Below are 20466 nucleotides of genomic sequence, written 5' to 3'. Positions count from 1 at the left end.
TTGGGCTCATATAAAGATGTTGGAACTAGACAGACTAACAGGGTAAGATCACCTCCCCCTTTGAGGTCAAAGGGGTCTCAAAGTTTGGCCAGGATGGTAAGCATTGGATGTTGTGCTAGCAAGTTCATGACTTTTGACTGGGCTGAAAAGCTAATTGAGAAGAATGAGTACACTTCCCTAAGAAAGAACGACTCATTCTTTGGATTTGAAGGTGACAAATCTGTGTATTTGCCTGTTTATCAAGAACCAGACAATATTATCTTGCAAAAGGGGACAATCTCAGGTCTCCAGTCAGAAGAGAAGTTGCAAGAAAATGTATTAAATACCAATTGTTCAAATAGAGATTCACTGAACTCCAATGACATTGAGAAAATAGAATCAAGTTCTGGAATTTGCATTGCAAACGATTCCATGGAGTTGGACGAGCAGTTTGATGCAGAGTTATCAAGAAAAAATATGGAAAAATATGAACAATTGATGTCTGCACCAGATTTATTAGATATTGGTATGGACACTCAACTGGCTGCTGAAGCTATGGAAGCATTAATACATGCAGGTCCACCCACATTTGATGATTGTTTTGCTCATCAAGGTTCAAGCAACACACTTTTGGACTCTTCTAGGAGTGTAAAATTGAAGAGTGAATCAAAAGATGCTGCCTACCCTGAGGAGGCCTTTGTAGGTTGGAGATGCAAAGACAAGCGCTCGAAATGTGTGAAGATTTATACTGTTCAGGGCAAAAATGGATCTTGCTCTTCTGCAAAACAATTTAAGAAACACAGAAGAACTGTTGCTCAGTTGTCGGCAAGCACAAATGTGATGACAGAGAAACCGATGACTGGGAAATACTTTAGCATAAATCAAGAAGATACCAGGAATTTGCAGACTGGCAAATGTGGTAAGCCTCCTGAGATCAGTGTGCCCCAAGATGAATATGGGTACACAGAAAGAGAGAGCTTGAAAGGGTTTCAGAAAGTTTACAGAAGGTCAGAAAAGACTACTCATCGGGTACAGTCTGATTCCCCTACGAAACGAAGAAAGATAGTTAGTTTTCATAATGATGTACGGGAAATAGGACTCGGAGGCACCTGCTTGAAGATCAATTCTGATTCATCTTTCCAAGTGAAAACAGAAACATCAAAAATAGATGAAAATTCCTATCTGGATGTGGCTGATAGGAGTCTGTCACAGTTTAATCTTTGGATCTACCCAAAAGGGAAAAGATCACGTCAACGTTTACCACCCCATTCGATTAGATCAAGGGTTCAGTGTTCTGGACGTGCAGCAACTGAGAATAATGTGGAAAAATATCCCGTAGTGAATGAGGAAGCACACAAGAGGAAGCTTTTAGTCTATACCAGGCAACATAAATTTTCTTTAGACAGAGAACAAGTGGGAAGCTCTTTAAGGTTTGCTGGTGACTTGAGTTCTCCCTCAGTTAATGATAATGTCGTTTCTGACAGTCTAGTAGAGAACTCTGTTGAATTTGATAGAGCCAAGCCATTAATGCAGTTTGATAAATTGGATGACGGGAAACCTTCCTCTGTTGATCCTTCAGGTAACATGAAGTCAGATGCATTATCAAATGGATGTTCTATGACTTCGCAAGTATTTGAAGGTTGTGACAAAACCAAGAAATCATGCGACCACCTTTCCAGATCTCCCCTTATGAAAGAGCTTATGAGATTGGGTTATGCGGAATCATTACCTGATTTTCTGCCAAAAGATTCAAGGAGGCGAAAAGCTATGGTGAAAGTTTGCATTTTGTTCAGCCAGAACTTGGAGACAAGCATACTCAAGCAGCAGAGAAAGGTACTCTTCTGCCACTGAATTGACAGTCATACACTTTAATGATAACATGGTCGGTCAAAGTTGCATCTTTTCTGATAAATCTTTGTGGCAGATTGTGGCGCGATTCGGGTTTTCCATTGCATCATGCTGCTCGGATGCAACACATTTCGTAACCGATAGATTTGTGAGAACAAGGAATATGTTGGAAGCCATTGCTCTTGGAAAACCTGTCGTAACACACTTATGGCTTGAGAGCTGTGACCAAGCTGGCTATGTTATTGATGAAAAGAGTTACATCCTAAGGGATGAGAAAAAGGAAAAAGAAATTGGATTCAGCATGCCATTTTCTCTCTCTTGTGCCGTCCGGCATCCACTTTTAAAGGTGATACATTGGTTACATTTAAACAGAAGCTGCATTCCATTGAAAACATGTGCTTTAAGGGTTCCTTTTGATTAACAGGGCTGTAGAGTCTTGATCACCCCTAATGTGAAACCTGCTATAGATGTGATAAATGTTTTGGTCAAGGCAGTTCATGGACAGGTATGTACATGTCGCTTCTGTTTGCTTTAGCCCCGAAATTCATTAAGATACCTTATCGTGACTGCGTTTCACAGTCGCATCAGAGTTTAAAATGCCAAACCTTCCTTATTTTGAGTTAGTACATGAAGCAGACGATGGTAAAAGGCAATCTTTAACAGTATCCGGATTATTTTTCATGGGAAATGGAGTTGACACTGTCTTATCCATCAATAAAATTGATAAAACAGAAGCAACTTTCTGAAAGTACAATTATTTTGAAATGTTCTCAGGTTGTCCAAAGCATACAGAATGTCAAAACAAAGGATAAGGTGATTCCTGATGATTTATTAGTTCTCTCATGTGAAGAAGATTATAAGATTTGCTTGCCATTTCTTCAAAGGGGTACATTTTTGGCTCTTATTTTTCCCCCTAACTCTGGATGAAACAATAGTTCCCCTTCACTTAGCAGTCATGTGCATCACCCCTCTATCTGCAGGAGCTTCCATTTATGACTCGGAGCTTTTGCTGAATGGTATAGTAACCCAGAAACTGGAATATGGGAGGTAAGTGAAATGGAAAAAAACATATATGTCTGGAACTTGGATTTGCACAGAATTTGAAATTCCTACAGTTTGAATTCATGGATCGTTTGTACGCTGTCTAAATTTCTATCCTTTTCAACTCTACCTTAGTTTCTGAAATTTCCTCAACTTTGTTGTCATGAACTGTCTACTTATTTACAGGTTTCAGCTCTTTAAAGATTTTAGGAGAAAACAGCCTCTGACGTCTGGTGATACCGCTATTCTTTCCTAGAATCCAGACCGTTAACTCCTAGCATAGTATTTAAACGGATAGCCCTCTTGCACAGCTTGAATATACACTTTCCTTTTCCAGGGCATAAAAAGCCCTGAAATTTTTGCCTCTTTATTGAGATTTTGAGAAAGTGTAAATAGTACTATGGCAAGTGGAAATAATTTTGCCTGCCTTTCATAACGTAAATGTAAGATTTTCTCGGAGACAAACATTTTAACTTTCTTCTTGGAAGTTATAACCTTGTTCGTTATATTAAGAATCTGCAAATCATATGAGAACGAGCCGTAGAATTTGAATTATAGGATTTATTTTGTTATATTGTCGACGGAAAAAAAATTATCACAATTTCGAAATAAATAACATAAAAATACTATAATAGCACTCAAATTAAGTGATATTTCTATGAATCTATTCCAAAAATTAGTAATGTACTTTGTGAGTTGTAAATTTCATTCCACTTTCTTTACGTTATAGATCAATTTGAAGATAGGAGTTTCGAATAATCACAATTTTTTGAAATTTGTTTAGAGAATTACAATTTATGCATTATGAAATCTTTCGACTTTTATTTTAAATTATGTTTCGTGTAATTCAAATTCTTCCGCCCCAAATGTAAACTTAAATTTAAAATTTTACAATTTGGAGGTGCATGTCATATAAAGAAAAATATTTTATAATGTTGATAAAGGGATCCTGATAAGCCTTGATTCCATCTGAATCTGACCCGCGAGACCTTACTGAACAAGCCCATGAGTTTGGGCCTTTCATCATTAACCGCTTTCAAACCAGCCCACCCGTTCAAGTGAAAAATCAATTTCCCCCTTTTGGGAGCAGTAACTGAGTTCTTAATCTGAGCCCGAGTTGTCTTAAATTCGAATCTCCCCCTTTTTCTTTCACCCCCTCTCGCTTTCTCTCTCGGTCCTAATTATGGGCATCTGCGCCATAACTTCAAGGTTAGTTTGAAATTCATAGTTAATTTGTGTTGAATTATCGTATCTCTAAGGTGCTAAGGGTTGAAAAAGATAATAGCGAATGAAGATAGAGTCAATAGGAGCAAATTTTTGTCTGAATTACGACTATTTGTGAAGTTGTCCTGTAGAATTTTAGCTCTAATTTGAGAATTGGTACGTAATTACTCTGTGCTCTGTTTTCTCTTCTTTTGGCTTGGAACGATTATGGTGAAATAAATTTTGTTAATTTAGAGTTGAAGTGTAATTTTATTGGGTTTTCATATTTTCCTTCATCAGTTTAAGTTTTTACGTGGGTGTATGCTTTTATTTTATTTTATTTTTCCCGACTTTTGACTGGAAAGCTGATCGTAAAGAATACACACTAAATGGCGTTAAATGATGGTTATCTTTTGATTTAAGCTGAAGTAGGAACTAATGTGACACAATGAGAATGTGCATTGCATTGGAGGAAAGAAAAAGACTGTTAAGTGCTGAAACTCATGCAGTCCTGAATACTTGAAAATTGAAATATGCATCTTGTTGTTTTGATTGCTAACATTTTCACTTGACTGCTCGGGTTACAGAATCTGGGACCCTTTCTTTAAGTCAAAACATTCCCTTTCTGGCGTTAGATTGAATGGCAAAATAATATATTTCTGAATCTTGATCGTCGGAATTATTTGTTTACCTTAATTGGAGTGAGATATTATGCAAACTGTTTTAGCCTGCTTACTGGTGCAGGTTCACTCTTGTATGCAGTTCTTTACTGTTTCCATTTCTTTAATCAGCAATTAGAATTAGTTTTCTGAATGTGAACAAAATTGGTATGTTTGCAGTTTATAATTTTTCTTTGAGGGACGCTTTACTGGTGAGAGAGTATCGCACCGATGAAAAACAAGAGAAAAAATCGTCTTGCACCCAAAAATACTTCGAAACTTGTCACCTCAGATGAGAAGCCACTGAAGAAGGGGAAAGAAACTGGTATTGCTGCTGAATCTACTTCAGAAGAGGTAGTTTCTGGCAAAAAAATAATGGAAGAGGACAATGGTAATGCAAAAGAATCTGTTCCAACTCCTGTAGTTAAGAAGCCTTGTACGTGGCTTAAGCTTGATAGGCTTGACCCTCAAGTTGGAAGTAAATCATCAGTTCAGAGTTCTAAACAAGGCAAAGAAGCAAAGTTCACTACTCACATTCAAGAGATAAAAGACAGTAAGAGGAAGAGAAAACAAACAGGTGATTCTGTTGTGAAGCATATCGACTCACATCTTGAGAAAAAGGAGAAGGGCATTGTCAACAGTAGGCATGAAGATACAGAGGAGAGGGATGAGGAATCTGGGAAAAATCTTGGTGGATTGATTTTTATGTGCAATGCGAAAACTAAACCAGATTGTTTTAGTTACAAAGTGATGGGTATCTCAGCCAGCAAGAAAGAGGCTGTGATGAGCATCAAGCCTGGTCTTAAACTTTTCCTCTATGACTATGATCTGAAGCTCATGTATGGAATCTATGAGGCCTCGTCTGCTGGTGGCATGAAACTCGAACCAGCAGCTTTCGGTGGGGCTTTCCCTGCTCAGGTCAACTGTCCTCTTAAATAATTAGTCTTGTTTCCTTCCTCAGTTTGCAATATGTTTTCTAACTATGGAACGTCATTCTGCAGGTCCGCTTCACTGTTCACAAGGATTGCCTTCCACTACCTGAAAGTATGTTTAAGAAAGCAATTAAAGACAGCTACGATGAAAAGACACGGAAGTTCAAAACAGAATTAACCATGAAACAAGTAAGAAAACAGCTGCAGTTTCTGTTCTTGGTGTTCCTACATTTTTCAAAACACGTCTTCGTCTGAACTCGAACTTCATTCTTTTTCTGAAACTAAGGCCATTCTTTCCTCCGCAGGTAAAGCATCTAGTAGATTTGTTCCGTCCGACCCCATTGTTGCATCCAGGTAGCAGATCTGTGGTTCAGGAAGGTAATCAAGTTATCTGCCCAGTACCAGCAGGAGCTTTGTTGAGCAAGGAATCCCTTGAGAGACAAAGATATACTAACAGTTACAGCATTAGCGACCCAGGAGGAAAGGCTATCCCTTTGCATCATGAGAAACGGTTGACTGATTACCCTGTCTCCTCTAATGCAGTTCCTCCTCAAGATCCACTTTTTCTCACTGAGCTAGAATACAGAAGTAATGGTCTTCGACAAGGAAGGCATCTCTTGCCAACAACACCAGGAGATGATGTTAGAAATACTTGGGAGCCTAATAAACTTGATCATGACTTAAAGCAACTCCCAACGAATCCAGTTTCCACAAGTGGTGATCCATCTGTACAGCACAGAGAGGTCAATCAACCTGATCCATTTTTCCTCAGTGAAAAGGAGTACCGAATTTATGGCCTCAGAGCCCCCCAGAAAATACTAAACGCAGCATCTCTTAGGATGACAACTAATGAAATTGTAAATGACCCTGACAAGGATTTTTATGACCCTTATGATGAAGCCACCACCTCATTGGTGAATCGGTATCTGACACTGCCAAGGCCAGCTGCAGTCCCAGCAGAATCATATCCTCTGCCAGCACGAGAACGAGAACCATATTTCAACGGTCTAAACCACACAAGTGACATAAAAAATCATCCTGTAAGAACAGTTCCTGACATCGAAAGAGCTGTTGCAACTTATACTTTGCGTGATCAATCGGACTTCAATCAAAGGCCATATTCACTGAACTCTTCTCGTGAACCATCAGTGCTCAATCAGGGCTTCTCTCTCCAGCGTGAGACTGACTTGGCATCTGCACCAGTCTCACAGCGCTACTCTTTTGCAGGACCTTCTGTATCACAGCACAGATAAAATCTTTCACCAGTCTGTTTCTATGTTCTTCAGAGGACTTGCAACAGTTTCATCTGATGTATTGACAAGTCTCTTGCTGTGAGCATCAGTGTGTGCAGAAGCTAGGCCATCTGCCGATGGGCTGAAGTTTTCATTACAGCTTTGCTATTTGCCTAGACGTCGCTGTTGTATATTATTCCTCTTTGTTCAATTTCATAAATTGTCAACTCCAGTGTTGTCAAAGTATGTTCAATCAACTTTTGGTGCAATGTAATTATTTATTTTCATGGCGACTTAACTTAGAAGGAAAGCAGACTCCCTCAGTAGCCTCTATGAAGAAGTTATGTTGCTGTGTCTGGTTGAGTGCAAAACCTGATCTAAATAATTTTGATCTTCTCATTTCATGTTCATTCAAAACTACTGCTTCCATCTGAGTCCTGAGCTAGGAGCTGGAATTGTTGTTGTAGTTGTTGTAGCTACTGAGCTAACTATCTGTCTATTCCGAGTCTACTTGGTGTTTCCATGGAACACCTTTTCAATTCTTTTTCGTTTTTTGATCAATAAAAGAAGAATGATGAAAGAGTTCGTTCGGGCACCAGGAAATTGAGAAATGCTATTATTAAATAAAATAAAATAAAGTGATCTCAAAAATAGAGAAAACGGCATAAAGACAACTTTGTTGGAATAACCAATGAAAGGACATGAAACTGTTTTGAGATAAGAACAGTCTAACTGAACATTTCCTTTTCTTCAGTCTCCCGTCACTGGAGACGCTCACGTGCTTGCTTGCTTCTCAGATTTATTTAATTAAATTATATCAAATTAAATAGAGATAATTACACTTTTCTATCCTAAACTTTTGTGTAATTAACATAGATCTTTTGTGATTCGAAAAATTACATCTACTACACTTAAGTTTTGCTTCTGTCTAACAAATAAGTCAATCCGTTAGTCAAAATTAACTGAATTGTTGATATCAACAACAAAATTGAATGCAAATTAATATTTACTCTTGATTGACATAAACTGACTTATTGCAGGTCAAACAATTTTTTCGGACTAAACCACCTTATAATTATGAAGATATACCTCCTCACATACATTAACACGTTAAGACGTGTGAGAGTATTTTGGTTATAACAAGATTTATTTGACATGCTATAAGTTAGTAGTAAGTCAATTTGGGGTGCAAATTTTTTTTTATTTTTTTATTAATATCACCAAATTCGATGAATTATGACTAAATGATGATTTATTTGTTAGGTGAAAACAAATTTAGGGGTGTTAGATGTAATTTTTTATACTATAGGGGGTCTATGTGTAATTACACTAAACCTCATGAAATAGGAGTGTAATTATCCCAAGTAACTATTAGTTTTTCCAAAAATACAGAATTTCAGAAATTGGTATAAAATTTTCATTTTACTAAAGTATTTGACGCATAGTCCGGATAAAATTATATTTTTAGTCTCGTATCGAAGTTCAATATTTTTAATTTTTTATTTTACAATTTTTTAAAATATAATTCTAAAATAGATAAAATTCAACACATTTAATCTTCTGCATTATAGAATTTATGGGCCTAAACGTTGGAATTTTTTTAATTTTAAAATTATTTTAAAAATTAGGTAAAATATAAAACAAAATGTGTTGCTTTTATAAAGTGAGACTATTTTAAAAACTTTCATAAATTATTGAACTAAAAATATTAAATCCGAAATCCTATATGACTAAAATGTAATTTTACCCAAATATATGATACACATGTTGATGTTGGTATGTTTTATTTAAACAATAGAGAAAGAATGAAAACATCATCCGCCAAATAAGACCCATCACTCGCACTTTCTCCCTCTACTCGCAGTCCAAACCTTTTTTGAACGCTTTAATTCAATCATTTCATACGCTTGCGCTTCAAAGAAAATTAACAAATAAAAAGGTTACCTCTTCTCGAATTTAGCAATGGCGGGCGACTCCTCATCCGGTAACTCCGACTTCATTTTCTGTAAATAACTGGAATTTGATGTTCGTTCTGCAAATATTTTGTTATGGTATTTATGATTTATCGTTGTTTTGCTTCTGTTCGTTGTGTTCAGGTTTGATTGTTTGTGAATTATTTCTATTTTAGGTTGTTTTAGAGTTGATTTGGTAATACCTCCTTCTTCTTATGATTTCTGATCTGTAGCTTGAACAACGACTGTAGGATCATTTAAAGCAAGATGGGGAGTTTCGCCGTCCGACGTTGTTTATCACTTCGGCACGAGTGGAATGTCTGTTGCTGCTGCAACCGGCATTACTCATCCTTTAGGTTATTTCTTTATATGTTTCAGCTCTTTTTTTTTTTCTTTTCCCCTTGTGTTGTATAGGTTAATTTTTGGGTATTATTGCTGCCTTTGTTTTTTTCAAATAATAAAATAAGTTCATTGAAGAATTGGTTTATCCTTGATCTCATGTCTCCTTGTATGTTGGGAGAGATTTAAGATATCAACTTCAATTTCCTGTCCTCAATGCATTCAAGTTATGTTATTTTTTATATGAAAGTGTTTACGTTCAATTTATGCCTTTAAATCGGTAATTCTTTGAAAATAGACTGTAGATTGAGTCTTTAAAATGAGATTTGGCAAAAAATGTCTAAGTTACTAAGCCTGGTTGGATCACCTGATTAGCAAGTCAAGCTTGAGATTATTGAACTTTTCTGTAAAGTATGTGATTTAGTTTATGTTGGAGTACAGATGTTCTCAAAGTTAGGCTGCAAATGCAACTTGTCGGCCAAAGAGGTCCATTGACTGGCATGGTGTGTATCAAGATCTAAGATTTCATTTTTAACGAAAGAAGTTCCTTAGTTAATAATCAGGGCATTTGAGGAGATTTTGCAGATAATCGTGTTTCTGGTTGCATGCAGGGAAGACTTTCTATGCAAGTAGTCAAAACTGAAGGACTTAGGTCCTTGTATCTGGGATTGACACCTGCATTAACGAGGTCAGTTCTCTATGGAGGTCTCCGTTTAGGCTTATACGAACCATCAAAATATGTCTGTGAATTGGCTTTTGAGTCCACCAATGTCTTCATGAAGATTGCATCTGGAGCATTCTCTGGCGCTGTTGCAACTGCACTAACCAACCCGGTGGAAGTTGTGAAGGTACTGAGTTTATGGATTTTGAACCCCTTTTAAAAAATTTCAAGTCCTCTGCTTTTTTCAATAGGTAAGGCTGCAGATGAACACAAAAACCACTAGTGGGCCGATCCACGAACTGCAGAAAATTGCTTTGGAAGAGGGCGTGGCAGCCCTTTGGAAGGGAGTTGGACCTGCAATCGCCAGAGCTGCCGCCTTGACTGCTTCACAGCTAGCAACATATGATGAATCCAAGCAGGTCATTCCTAACCATCCTATTTATCAGTTTCAGTTGCTCATTATTCAATCTCTTTCTGTTTTAGTGTTTCTTGTACTTCAGTGGAGTCTGAAATCGTGCTTCTATTCTTCCCCTTTAACAAATGCAGGTGCTGATGAGATGGACTTCTCTTCAGGAAGGATTTTATCTGCATCTCATGTAATCTGACTTCCCTTAGACATTCTTTTATTCTTATATACACTCCTGTGGATGTTTCTTTTGAGTGGTTTAGTAGTAGGCATTCATGTCCAAATGTATAATTGAATCACTGTGAGATTGTAGCTGCAATAAAGCCGCCATGGATGGTCACACAATATGGGATCCATGTTATAGCTTGATGAAGAAACATGTTAAAGTGGTTAGGAGCAAGGAAGTGGAAAAATATCTTAAGAATGGTGTACCAGTGCTGCACTGTAATACCTCAATAGAAATAATCTGGACATGAACCCCTTGTTAGAAAGACAAAATTATCTGGCATCTTCTTGGCTGTTGATAATTCATTTGCTTCAATTCTGGAAAAAAAAAAAGATGTTTTCTCCTATGACCATTAGGTGGGATTTTTCAGCTGTTTCTAACTCTAATTTACTGTCTTATTAAGTGCGAGTACCATAGCAGGCACAATGAGTACCATCATTACTGCACCTATTGATATGATTAAAACCAGACTTATGTTGCAACGAGAATCTAAGAGAGTTGGAAGCTATAGAAATGGGCTCCACTGTGCGTACCAGGTTGTCACTTTTCCTTTACTTCTTATTTGGCCTGAGGTTTATTTTATTTTGGATTAAGCTGTTCCTCGAGTAATTGCAACTCCATGTTCATTGAGCAAATGGGATGCCTTTTTAGATATGAGTTAGTTTTTTTTGGTCTTTTAGTTTGAAGTTTGCTGCTGATACACATAATAATAGTTCAATAGGAAGCCTCGTTTTTGGTGGAGATCAAGTAGCGCTGCTGCTTTGAGATATTATCATTGTTTGTGATGAAATCATTGTATGTGTGGACATTTTGTATTAATAGCAGCGAAATATAGGACAGGTAATTTTTTGAAATGCAAATGATTGTATTTCTACATACTTGTCTGATGCGCCATTATTGTGTATGATTCCAGGTTCTGCTAACAGAAGGTCCCCGAGGTCTTTACAAAGGGTGAGTTTTATAATTACTCATCAGCCCACAACGATAAATGCCTGATGTTTTATTTGGCAACATCTTTAACCGATTTATAGTTAACTAACTGTTTAATACTGAAACTTGACAGGGGCTTTGCAATTTTCGCACGACTGGGTCCACAAACGACACTTACCTTTATCCTCTGTGAGAAGCTGCGTGAACTTGCAGGACTGAAGGCACTCTAAGCCACAGATACACCATTTCCATTATTCCCAATTTGGAATCTGTTATTTTTGTCCAGCTGCTAAAAAGTAGCAAGAGGAACCCGAATGATGGAACTCAAGATAGATTAATATTTGTTCAGATTTCTTAATTTTCTTGGTGATGATCGGCCAAGAATAATAGGTCATTTGTTTTACAAATATCACATAAATGTCTCCTTGATTGCTGCCTCTTATTGAGTTTCAATCGGGGCCAGTCTGTATCTCATTGGGGGGACCAGTTTTCAGCATACATTGTTGTAGTAATTTGCAACACTAGTGATAATGACTTGATCCAAGATGATGATGTTTCTTTTTCTTTTTCATGGATCCTATATCACTTATCTCCATTGTCTCACTAGGAAAAAGTGTGATGGGATCCAGCCTGATTGATGGATGGTAAACATTCTAATTACTTTTTGCATTTGACTTTGAGGGAAAACAGGTTTCCAGGATTAGGAAGTTCCAGAAGGAACAGGAGGAGTCTTTGGTTGCTGATATAGTAATGGATAAAAGCGAAGTAAACGCTGGCAAGTAGAGTAGTAGCTGTAGGGACAAAGATAATGTGGGACTTGGTGAGAATTGGTAAATTTTGAAAAAGGTCGAGAGGGAGGCAGGCAGGCAGCAGGTGTTTTAGTTGGCGGGACAGTCTGGCAGTCTTACCATTTCCCCTTCTTTTCTATGCCTATCTACCACTCTGCCCTTCTAATTCATGTCTCTTTCCTTGCCACTTTTCATTTCATCAATCATTCAATTTTTCCTTCCCTATTACTCAATCTGTCCCCAAATTTTATAATTCATTTCATTTCGGAACTATTTCTATTTAATTTTTCTTCCAAATTTCCAATTGTACAAAATAAAGCCCATCAATGGAACAATTGTTTCTGGCCCACTAAGCTGGTTGGGCCCAATTTGTGGGGGCAAATAAGTCAAATCACATGGCAGAGTTGGCTTTTCATGGCAAGTACATCACTGGGATCTATTATCTTTATCTTTATCTATTACTACAGCAGTCAATTTGATTTTAAGTTTTAGGTCTCAACGGTTGGGAAACCGAAAAGAGGGGCAAGGGTGGTAAATAGTGGGGAAATGGGAGGGCAATTCGGCTGCGTTCAATTATTATAATGAAATTAAATGAAAGAAAAGAGAGAGAGAGAGAGAGAGAGAGGAGGAGTGAAGAAGATCCCAACAAGAGAAGTTTTGGCATCTAGAAATTCTCAATTATTTTAGCTCCGTTACCAGCGAAGCGAAGCGAAGACTCGGCGCACAACAAGAAACCACACTCTCTCTCTCGGATCATCATCATTAAGCCTTTGCGTTGAAGCCGGGGAAGAGTGAGAGAAGATTACTTCTAGAGAGATAAAACTCTGTCTTCTCTCTCTGTAATGGCGGAAGAGGAGAGCGTCAAGTTGTTCGTTGGTCAAGTCCCCAAGCACATGACGGAATCGCAGCTTCTTGCAATGTTCCAAGAGTTTGCTCTAGTCGATGAAGTCAACATAATTAAAGACAAGGTCACGCGTGCTTCTCGAGGTTTTTTTTTTTTACTTCTCATTGCGTGATTTTCTTGAAATTTTGTTGTTAATTGTGATGGGTCGCAATGTGTGATTTGCAGGGTTTCTTGAAGTTCTCTCTCTCTCTCTTTCTCTTTTCTTTTATTTTTTTTTAATTTTTCTTGTTCTTTTAGATTTCTTGAAGTTTCTTTTCTTCTTTCTTGGAGATTTATGGTTTTGTAAAATCCCTAATTTTAGCGATGTCTGTGGTAGGGTGTTGTTTTTTGATATGTCCTTCGAAGGAGGAAGCGGACAAGGCGGTTAATGCGTGTCATAACAAGAAAACGCTGCCTGGGGTTAGTGTAATGTGTTTTGCGTATTTCTTACGTCGTGAATTAGACAATGCCTTCTGTCTACTTAGAGTGACACTGTTGCTTAACTTGATTTCATGATGAACAAATTATTAAGGAAAAGTCAATCTAATCTGGAGAATTTTGGTAGAGTTGAAGTAATCTAATTTTGTTGAATCAGTAACTTGGTCTCGCGTATGTAATTATTTATGGTTTTCTTTGTCTCTATCAATATGCATGTCAGTTGATATAAGTGCTGGAATTGCAGTTAGTCTAACTTTGATGGAAGTAGTATATTATCCTAGAAAGTCAAGAATTCCGCAATGGGACTTTCAGCTTAATGTTGGCTATATATTTTGACTTAATTGAGGTTTAATTATCCGTTGTGGAAATAGTGATGCTCCGGAGAGCGATTACATTAAATAATTAACACTGAAAGAAGCTTCCTTTGTCTGTCCTCTTTCCATTGTCAGGACATGTGTATGTATGCGCATATTTGCTAATGAATTCCAGCCTACTTGTTTTAGATGTGGTATAATTGGACTAAAGGTTGTTGCATTATAGAGAATATGATGCATGAATTAAAAGTAATAATATCACCAGCCTCTTATATTTTCTACAGATTAATAAGTTAACAGAAAATCAAAGATTTATGTTAACATTATCTCCCATCACTATATCTTTCTGTGCAGTACATGTTAAACTGCCCTATTGTGATCAAGAAAGGTGAATTCCTATTTGTAGCTCTAGGTGATGTTCAAATAACCAGACAATTCCTATTTTATTTTTACCTGGTTCGATCTGTTCTTATTGTGCATTCGAGTTACGCACAAACAGATGTGATATTGTACAACATACATATACCATTTGTTATTTTCTTCTCAAATGTTAGCCTGCTATATTTTTAATAGATTGAGCTGTTCTTAGTCTATTTACAATTCTGATGATTCTATTAATCCAATCTGAATGTGAAAGTTAATGGCTGACTTCCTTCAATTAACAGTGAAGAAATTTCTGCTTGAAATTATTCAAAGTTGTGAATTGTGTCACTTTGCTTAAATGTTTCACGCATTTATCTTAGACCTATGTGCTTAAGCCCATCGTGGTATCTTGGTTCGTTTTATACATGTAGTGACTTTGGTGATGCAGACAAGTCATGTTCAAAGCAACTTCAACAAATAAGCAAAAGAATCTTGGTTTTCCCTTTTCTGCCCATATTGGTTGTGGATGTTTTATCCAAAGTTATAAAACCGAGGAAAGAAAGTGGTGAAGTGTGCAGTCTGAGTGTACAAAGTAAAAGGTACATTTGTGATCTCAAAAGATGCAAGTGGATGAAGAATGCTTTACAAGTTAACTGTGAAAGCATAAATGATGAATTGTTCACATCGATGGCGGATGTTAACACTGATATGCAATCTCTAGCTTGTTAATACAATTCATATGTAATGACCTATTTGGGGATCCCATTAGCTGGTGTTCAAGGGGCACGTCCCCATATCTGGTTGTTGATAAATCAACTAATAAGTTGTACTGCTGGAAATGCATTACTTGACTTTGGAAGAAGATACTTTGACCCAATTGTGACTTGTTAGTATTTCCTTGAGAATTGATAACATCATCTCCATTTTTCTGTTGATCGGGAAGAACTAATAGTGAGAACACGATAACTTTCAGGGAACAGTTGAGAAGAAAATTTGACAGGCACATGAAATATTAGATTGCAGAGTGGGTATTCAAACTTAACTGTCTTACCCTTTTTGTTGTTTTATGCAGAGCATAGCCAAAAAAGAAAAATAATGCTATAAAAATTATCCTCATCTCTTGAATGCATGCTTGAAATATATAAAAACAAACATCTTTCGCAGCCTTTTGATGAACAGAGTTAGAAATTCAGTATTGGAAGAACAAGATTTGACAACATTGTAGCCCTTGGAGAAACTACCTAATATCGTGAGAATTCAGTTGATATAACTCCATATTTTTGGCAGTTCATTTTATTTTCTTGGATGGAACTTTAGTAACTAACTTTGGCAATCAAGTAGAATACTCCTGGCAGCTAAATATAAATTGATCATCTTGAAGCATGCAAAACGAAATTAGTCAAACAGCTTGGTGATTCATCTGGATTTGCTCTAGACCTCAAATGTATTAAACATCTACATAATTAGCAGGATAGGCATATGTAACCTGTGTATAAAAAGCAGTTGTGCTTCCATGTGGAAATTCATCCTCTTTGGATTTCTGTTTGTTTTTGTTATAACATGATACGTCATGTTCTTTTTCTGATATAAGGGCGACGTGTTCTCTGTCTCCAATTCAGGCTTCTAGTCCGTTGCAAGTGAAGTATGCTGATGGCGAGTTGGAAAGGCTAGGTGTAATATAATTTTCATTCTTGTATTATCTGTTTTTGTTATGATGGTTCCTGTCAAATGTGTCAGTTCTAGTTTCCTTCAACCTGTCTGAAGTATCTTATTGATTTTTCCTTCTTGGACTTGTGTTTTGCTTTGTATTAATGGGTTTTTCTCTCTTTTGTTTATATCTATTCTTTGTCCATAAACGAAAATGTCAGAGCACAAACTCTTCATCGGTATGCTTCCAAAAAATGTTTCTGATGCTGAGGTCTCCACGTTATTTTCCCAATATGGAACCATAAAAGACTTGCAGCTTCTTAGAGGTTCCCAGCAAACTAGCAAAGGTAAAATGGTCTCTTATCTCACTTTCTGCCCTTTGCTTGGTTAATTTGAGCTTGTTTCTTGCATAAATAGTAAGTGATGGGATTTTTTCTTTTAATACCTTTACATCTAATCTAAATCTCTTTTGTTTTAGGTTGTGCTTTTCTGAAGTTTGAGACAAAAGAACAAGCACTTGCAGCCATGGAAGCCCTCAATGGGAAGCATAAGATGGAGGTGCGTGTCAGTCTTGCAATTAAGTTTATGACCATGTCAAAAATCAGCTTATGAAAAGAGGGGAGGGTGGGAGATGTATGAATTCTTTCAGTGTTGAACATCAAGCATCTACTATGTCTATAAATATGACATTGCATGTTTGAACTCATGCAAGTGTTCTGATAATGTTCTGGTCGTGACTTAGACTACTGAAAAGTTCTTGACATTGAGTTTATTATGTTCTCATCCAAGGTGGAAGTTGTATCTTAACAGCGCTTACACTAAAAAGACAATTGAGATTTAGGATTTCTTAGTTATATATATGTACTTTTTGCTTCCAGCACCTGTTACATTTGATTGCCTAGAAGACTGAATGTTACTCAAGGAAATTGTTATCAGACACCTATAGATAGCTGTTAATCTAGGGGCTGCAACCTCTGATGTTAGGGCCTGCAGAATAGCCCTAATGCAACTAAATTGTCTCTACCCTCTAAAGACTGCTGAAGGGTGGGGTTTTGGCTGTTACTCTTGGTATGCTGTTCTTATGAGATTTGCATGTAGATATTGTTGTAGTAAAATAAGCAGATAGTTTGTATTTTGTCTCATAGAATATCTGAGAGGCAATATATATATTTGCATTCTTTCATGAGCTCCAATAATTTACATATCATGCTTTTATGTGAAGTTCTTCTCAGTAACTAACTTATGCAGGGACAAATGAATCCAATTCTTGTTGGGTTTTACATTACATGCTATATAGTTGGGGGACTGATTGGATTTATTACTTTCTCCAGACTATATAACTATATCATTTTATCTTTCAAGTAAACAGAGCTATATCTATAGTTAGTAAGTATCTGAGTTCGACTGAATTGTTGAACATTAATGCATTAGCTCTGTAATAGGGTTCAACTGTTCCTTTGGTGGTCAAGTGGGCTGATACAGAAAAGGAAAGACAGGCTCGGAGGGCTCAAAAAGCTCTTTCATTGGCATCTAATGTGCCAAATACCGACTCCAGCCAGCATCCATCTTTGTTTGGTGCTTTACCAATGGGTTACATTCCTTCATATAATGGATATGGTTATCAGGTTTGTTGCCTTTATACTTGTAAAAGATTTTGAATGGAATAGAATGCTCTATCTATTTTCTTGTAATTTGCATTTTACATAATGTTTCTGTCTTTTGGTACTTCTAGTTGACGCTGAAAGTACATTTATATCAATTTCTGCTCGCCTTTGTAGACTCCGGGGACATATGGACTCATGCATTATCGCCTACCGCCATTGCAGAATCAACATGCTTTTCACAATCTGATTCCACCTTTAAACCAAGGAAATACTGTTCGTGGATCCACACCTGATCTTTCATCTGGAATGACCCCAAGAAATTATGCACCTGCAAGTTATGTAGGATCTGCTTATCCCACTGTGCCTGGGGTTCAATATCCCGTGACTTATCCTGGAGGAATGATGAGTAACCGGCCATTGGGAGGTTCTTCGGGATCTCTATCACCTTCTACTGCAAATAGCCAATCTGCAGCATCTTCAAGTGTCAGTACTAGTTCTGGGGGCCAGATTGAAGGTGGTTGGATCTTTTACCCAATACCTTGTGTGTGCATGTGTTCCATGCATCTTTAGGTGTACAAACATCTAATCTGAGGGCAATTTCTTTGAAAGCAGGTCCACCTGGAGCTAATTTGTTTATTTACCACATCCCTCAAGAATTTGGTGATGACGAGCTTGCAAATGCCTTTCAGCGTTTTGGGAGGGTATTGAGCGCCAAGGTTTTTGTTGACAAAGCAACTGGCGTCAGCAAATGTTTTGGTATGATCTCGCTGAGTTGCTATTAGCCTGATGCAATTACTGCATATGTTTACTTTCTAATTAGCTTCTATCTCCAGGATTTGTCAGTTACGACTCACCACTGGCAGCACAAAATGCAATTAGTATGATGAATGGCTTTCAATTAGGTGGTAAAAAATTGAAGGTTCAACTTAAAAGAGATAATAAGCAAAAAAAACCTTACTGAGGCAACCTTTGTATGGAAGCAAAATTAGCAATCATGGATGGTCACACGAGATCTCAAATGTGGAAAATGCTGCAGTTTGAGCGAATTGGGTAGATCTTTGACATTCAACAGTTGTGTTCAATATTCCATCCCTGTGGATTGACGGCCCAGACAGTTGTAACTTCATTGATTTTGTGCCTTGTACTTGTAGTCTGTAACATGGATATTTTTTGGGCATCAATTATTAGTTTATTAATTTTTACTTTAAATGTCTTCATTTTTATGTTCATTGTTCATCTTGTTTTACTTGTCGAAATTGTTTCAGATGTCATAATGCAGAACTTTGGAAATGTTCTCTCCAGCACATCTTGGAGCTTCCAAAGTGTCTGTTATCACCTTTAAAGGTTGAAGATTTTAAAATAGTTGCGACAAATCTCATTATACATGTTGGTTTAGTCTCTATGTAGGCCAACATTGTAGCGAGACCTCCTTTTCATTGTTTGTTATTGCATAGGCTTTTGGCTGAATGTTTAGGTGCATTGAAACTAACATGAACATTGATTTTTCTAGTGTTTTATTGGCATCTCTTGGGTCATGATGGTAAGTTAAACCCATTTTCATTGGCATCTTGATGTGAGTAGACTTTGTTTACTTGTTAAATCTACTTACATTTTGTCTCCTATGTCTACTGTCATACTCGTATTAACATGAGTACTTTCTCTTTGAACTGTTCTTGTTTGATGACAGGAGCTCAACAAAAGCCCCTTCGGTCAATTCTCGTGAATGTTGTCCCAGTTTGAGGTTCATTATTTGCAATTCAAACCGGCTTTCCAAGTTATGTTGCAACATGTCTTCTCTACCATTTCCCTTGGAAATTACTGAATGGGTTGCAACTTAAATAAGCCTAGTATTTGCATGTAGACGCCAGTAGGTTCATGCTTGTTGTGATGGCCAAAAACTTGTGTTTGGCTGCAGGTTCTGAACTATCTCGCAATTTCCATTTATTGTGAATTGACACCTGAAACAGGTTGGCCGCATATGTTGGTCCTGGCTGTGAGTTTTGGTGCGTGTATGCATTGCTGTTGCTTAATTATTGGGGTATTATAGTCCATAGTGCAGGATTCCCCTTCTCGGTTGGTCCACATGTTGGTGAGATTCCATCATCTTCAAGTAACCAGACATAGCAGTGTGGTTATGGACATTGGTCATCATCGATGCCTAATGCAACCATCTCTATTCTTGAAGTGCTGACTCTACTTGGAATGTTAACTTTCCATCACGCACTTTTAAAAAAAAAAAAAAAAATTGATCAGGTCAAGAATGGGAAGCTACATACAGAGTTGTCCCATACGGAATAGAGGTAAGCATTGTGAGGAATGAAGGACACGTTTTAGTGGGTGCATTTTGTCAAAACCAAACCAAACTTATCCAAGAGGGACTTGACCCGCTTTTCTCTGTGGACTTTAACAAAGTCGTGTTCAATAATGAAGGTTTGTGCGTGTTTTTGAAAATGAACCTGCAGATGCTGCCTGGCGCCGCAAGTTCTGGTATGTATGAGATGATTTAATGCCGACACAAAATTTTATTGTCTTTGTTAGAGGAGCGTTGGGAAAGTGGCAACAATTACCTGCAGCTTCAAACCAAATTAATACTGCCATCTACCTTTTTTTTTTTATAATTATTATGTATTTTGATCTCTTTTCTGCTATGTTTTTTCGCATTTCAACTTCTACTTAAAAATGTCGTATTATATTACTAAATAGTCAAGTACCACAATTTCGTCAGAGTTTTTTCCCCCTTGCTGGGGAATTGAATTGAAATAGTCCGTTTTGTGTGAGTATAAAAATCCCTTTATTGGGAAATTATAACTGAACGCCGAAGAAGTGTGAGTGAGAGCTGTCAAGACTTCGGGTCATCTTAGACTTTAGGTAAGCAACGGTAACAAAAGGGTGTCTGAATCTCAATTCTCAACCCGGATGCACACTCTCTTTATATGTTGGCAAAATTGTATTTTTTTTATCCACTAAATATGGTTGATATCACTCACTTTTTATTCTAAATTTTACAGATCCATAATTATA

The 20466-nt window shown here is 37.2% G+C and overlaps 4 protein-coding genes across 6 annotated transcripts in view; all 4 read left to right on the top strand.

Annotated features, from left to right (window-relative positions):
- The window catches only part of LOC105163355 (BRCT domain-containing DNA repair protein), a 4865-nt gene extending 1427 nt beyond the window's left edge, over positions 1-3438 (top strand). Inside the window, exons 3-8 of the mRNA XM_020694721.2 lie at positions 1-1812; positions 1904-2173; positions 2252-2332; positions 2602-2713; positions 2808-2874; positions 3055-3438. The exon at positions 1-1812 is cut by the window's left edge and continues 428 nt beyond it. Coding sequence (XP_020550380.1) covers positions 1-1812; positions 1904-2173; positions 2252-2332; positions 2602-2713; positions 2808-2874; positions 3055-3124 — 2412 coding nt within the window. The 3' untranslated portion in view covers positions 3125-3438. The remainder of the gene's footprint in view (positions 1813-1903; positions 2174-2251; positions 2333-2601; positions 2714-2807; positions 2875-3054) is intronic.
- A 483-nt stretch (positions 3439-3921) lies between these two features.
- On the top strand, positions 3922-7181 carry LOC105163194 (uncharacterized). Its single transcript, XM_011081450.3, has 4 exons — positions 3922-4077; positions 4911-5648; positions 5732-5851; positions 5968-7181. The coding sequence occupies exons 2-4, from the start codon at positions 4962-4964 to the stop codon at positions 6913-6915; spliced, it is 1755 nt and encodes a 584-aa protein (XP_011079752.1). The 5' UTR covers positions 3922-4077; positions 4911-4961; the 3' UTR covers positions 6916-7181.
- A 1518-nt stretch (positions 7182-8699) lies between these two features.
- Positions 8700-11952, top strand: LOC105163195 (Mitochondrial substrate carrier family protein). Of its 2 annotated transcripts, none has more exons than XM_011081451.3 (9): positions 8700-8878; positions 9098-9202; positions 9627-9688; positions 9797-10033; positions 10098-10265; positions 10393-10442; positions 10882-11014; positions 11392-11429; positions 11542-11952. In XM_011081451.3, exons 1-9 carry the CDS (start codon positions 8857-8859, stop codon positions 11636-11638), a joined length of 912 nt encoding a protein of 303 aa, XP_011079753.1. In that variant the 5' UTR covers positions 8700-8856; the 3' UTR covers positions 11639-11952. The 2 variants fall into 2 exon arrangements, with proteins under 2 accessions (XP_011079753.1, XP_020549996.1); XM_020694337.2 differs by having other exon boundaries at positions 9080-9202.
- Positions 11953-12769: 817 nt separating this feature from the next.
- RBP-DR1 (RNA-binding protein-defense related 1) lies at positions 12770-20461 on the top strand. Of its 2 annotated transcripts, none has more exons than XM_020694336.2 (9): positions 12770-13183; positions 13417-13499; positions 15814-15865; positions 16063-16188; positions 16320-16399; positions 17284-17466; positions 17620-17959; positions 18058-18201; positions 19133-20461. In XM_020694336.2, exons 1-9 carry the CDS (start codon positions 13039-13041, stop codon positions 19183-19185), a joined length of 1206 nt encoding a protein of 401 aa, XP_020549995.1. In that variant the 5' UTR covers positions 12770-13038; the 3' UTR covers positions 19186-20461. The 2 variants fall into 2 exon arrangements, with proteins under 2 accessions (XP_020549995.1, XP_011079755.1); XM_011081453.3 differs by lacking the exon at positions 19133-20461 and adding an exon at positions 18279-18654 and having other exon boundaries at positions 12780-13183.
- Positions 20462-20466: the final 5 nt, after the last annotated feature.

This window comes from Sesamum indicum, linkage group LG6 (genome assembly GCF_026168435.1).
Source record: "Sesamum indicum cultivar Baizhima isolate 11 linkage group LG6, ASM2616843v1, whole genome shotgun sequence".
Classification (NCBI taxonomy): Eukaryota; Viridiplantae; Streptophyta; class Magnoliopsida; order Lamiales; family Pedaliaceae; genus Sesamum; species Sesamum indicum.
The sequence above is the reverse complement of the archived record's forward strand: the minus strand, read 5'-3'. Positions and strand labels throughout refer to the sequence as shown.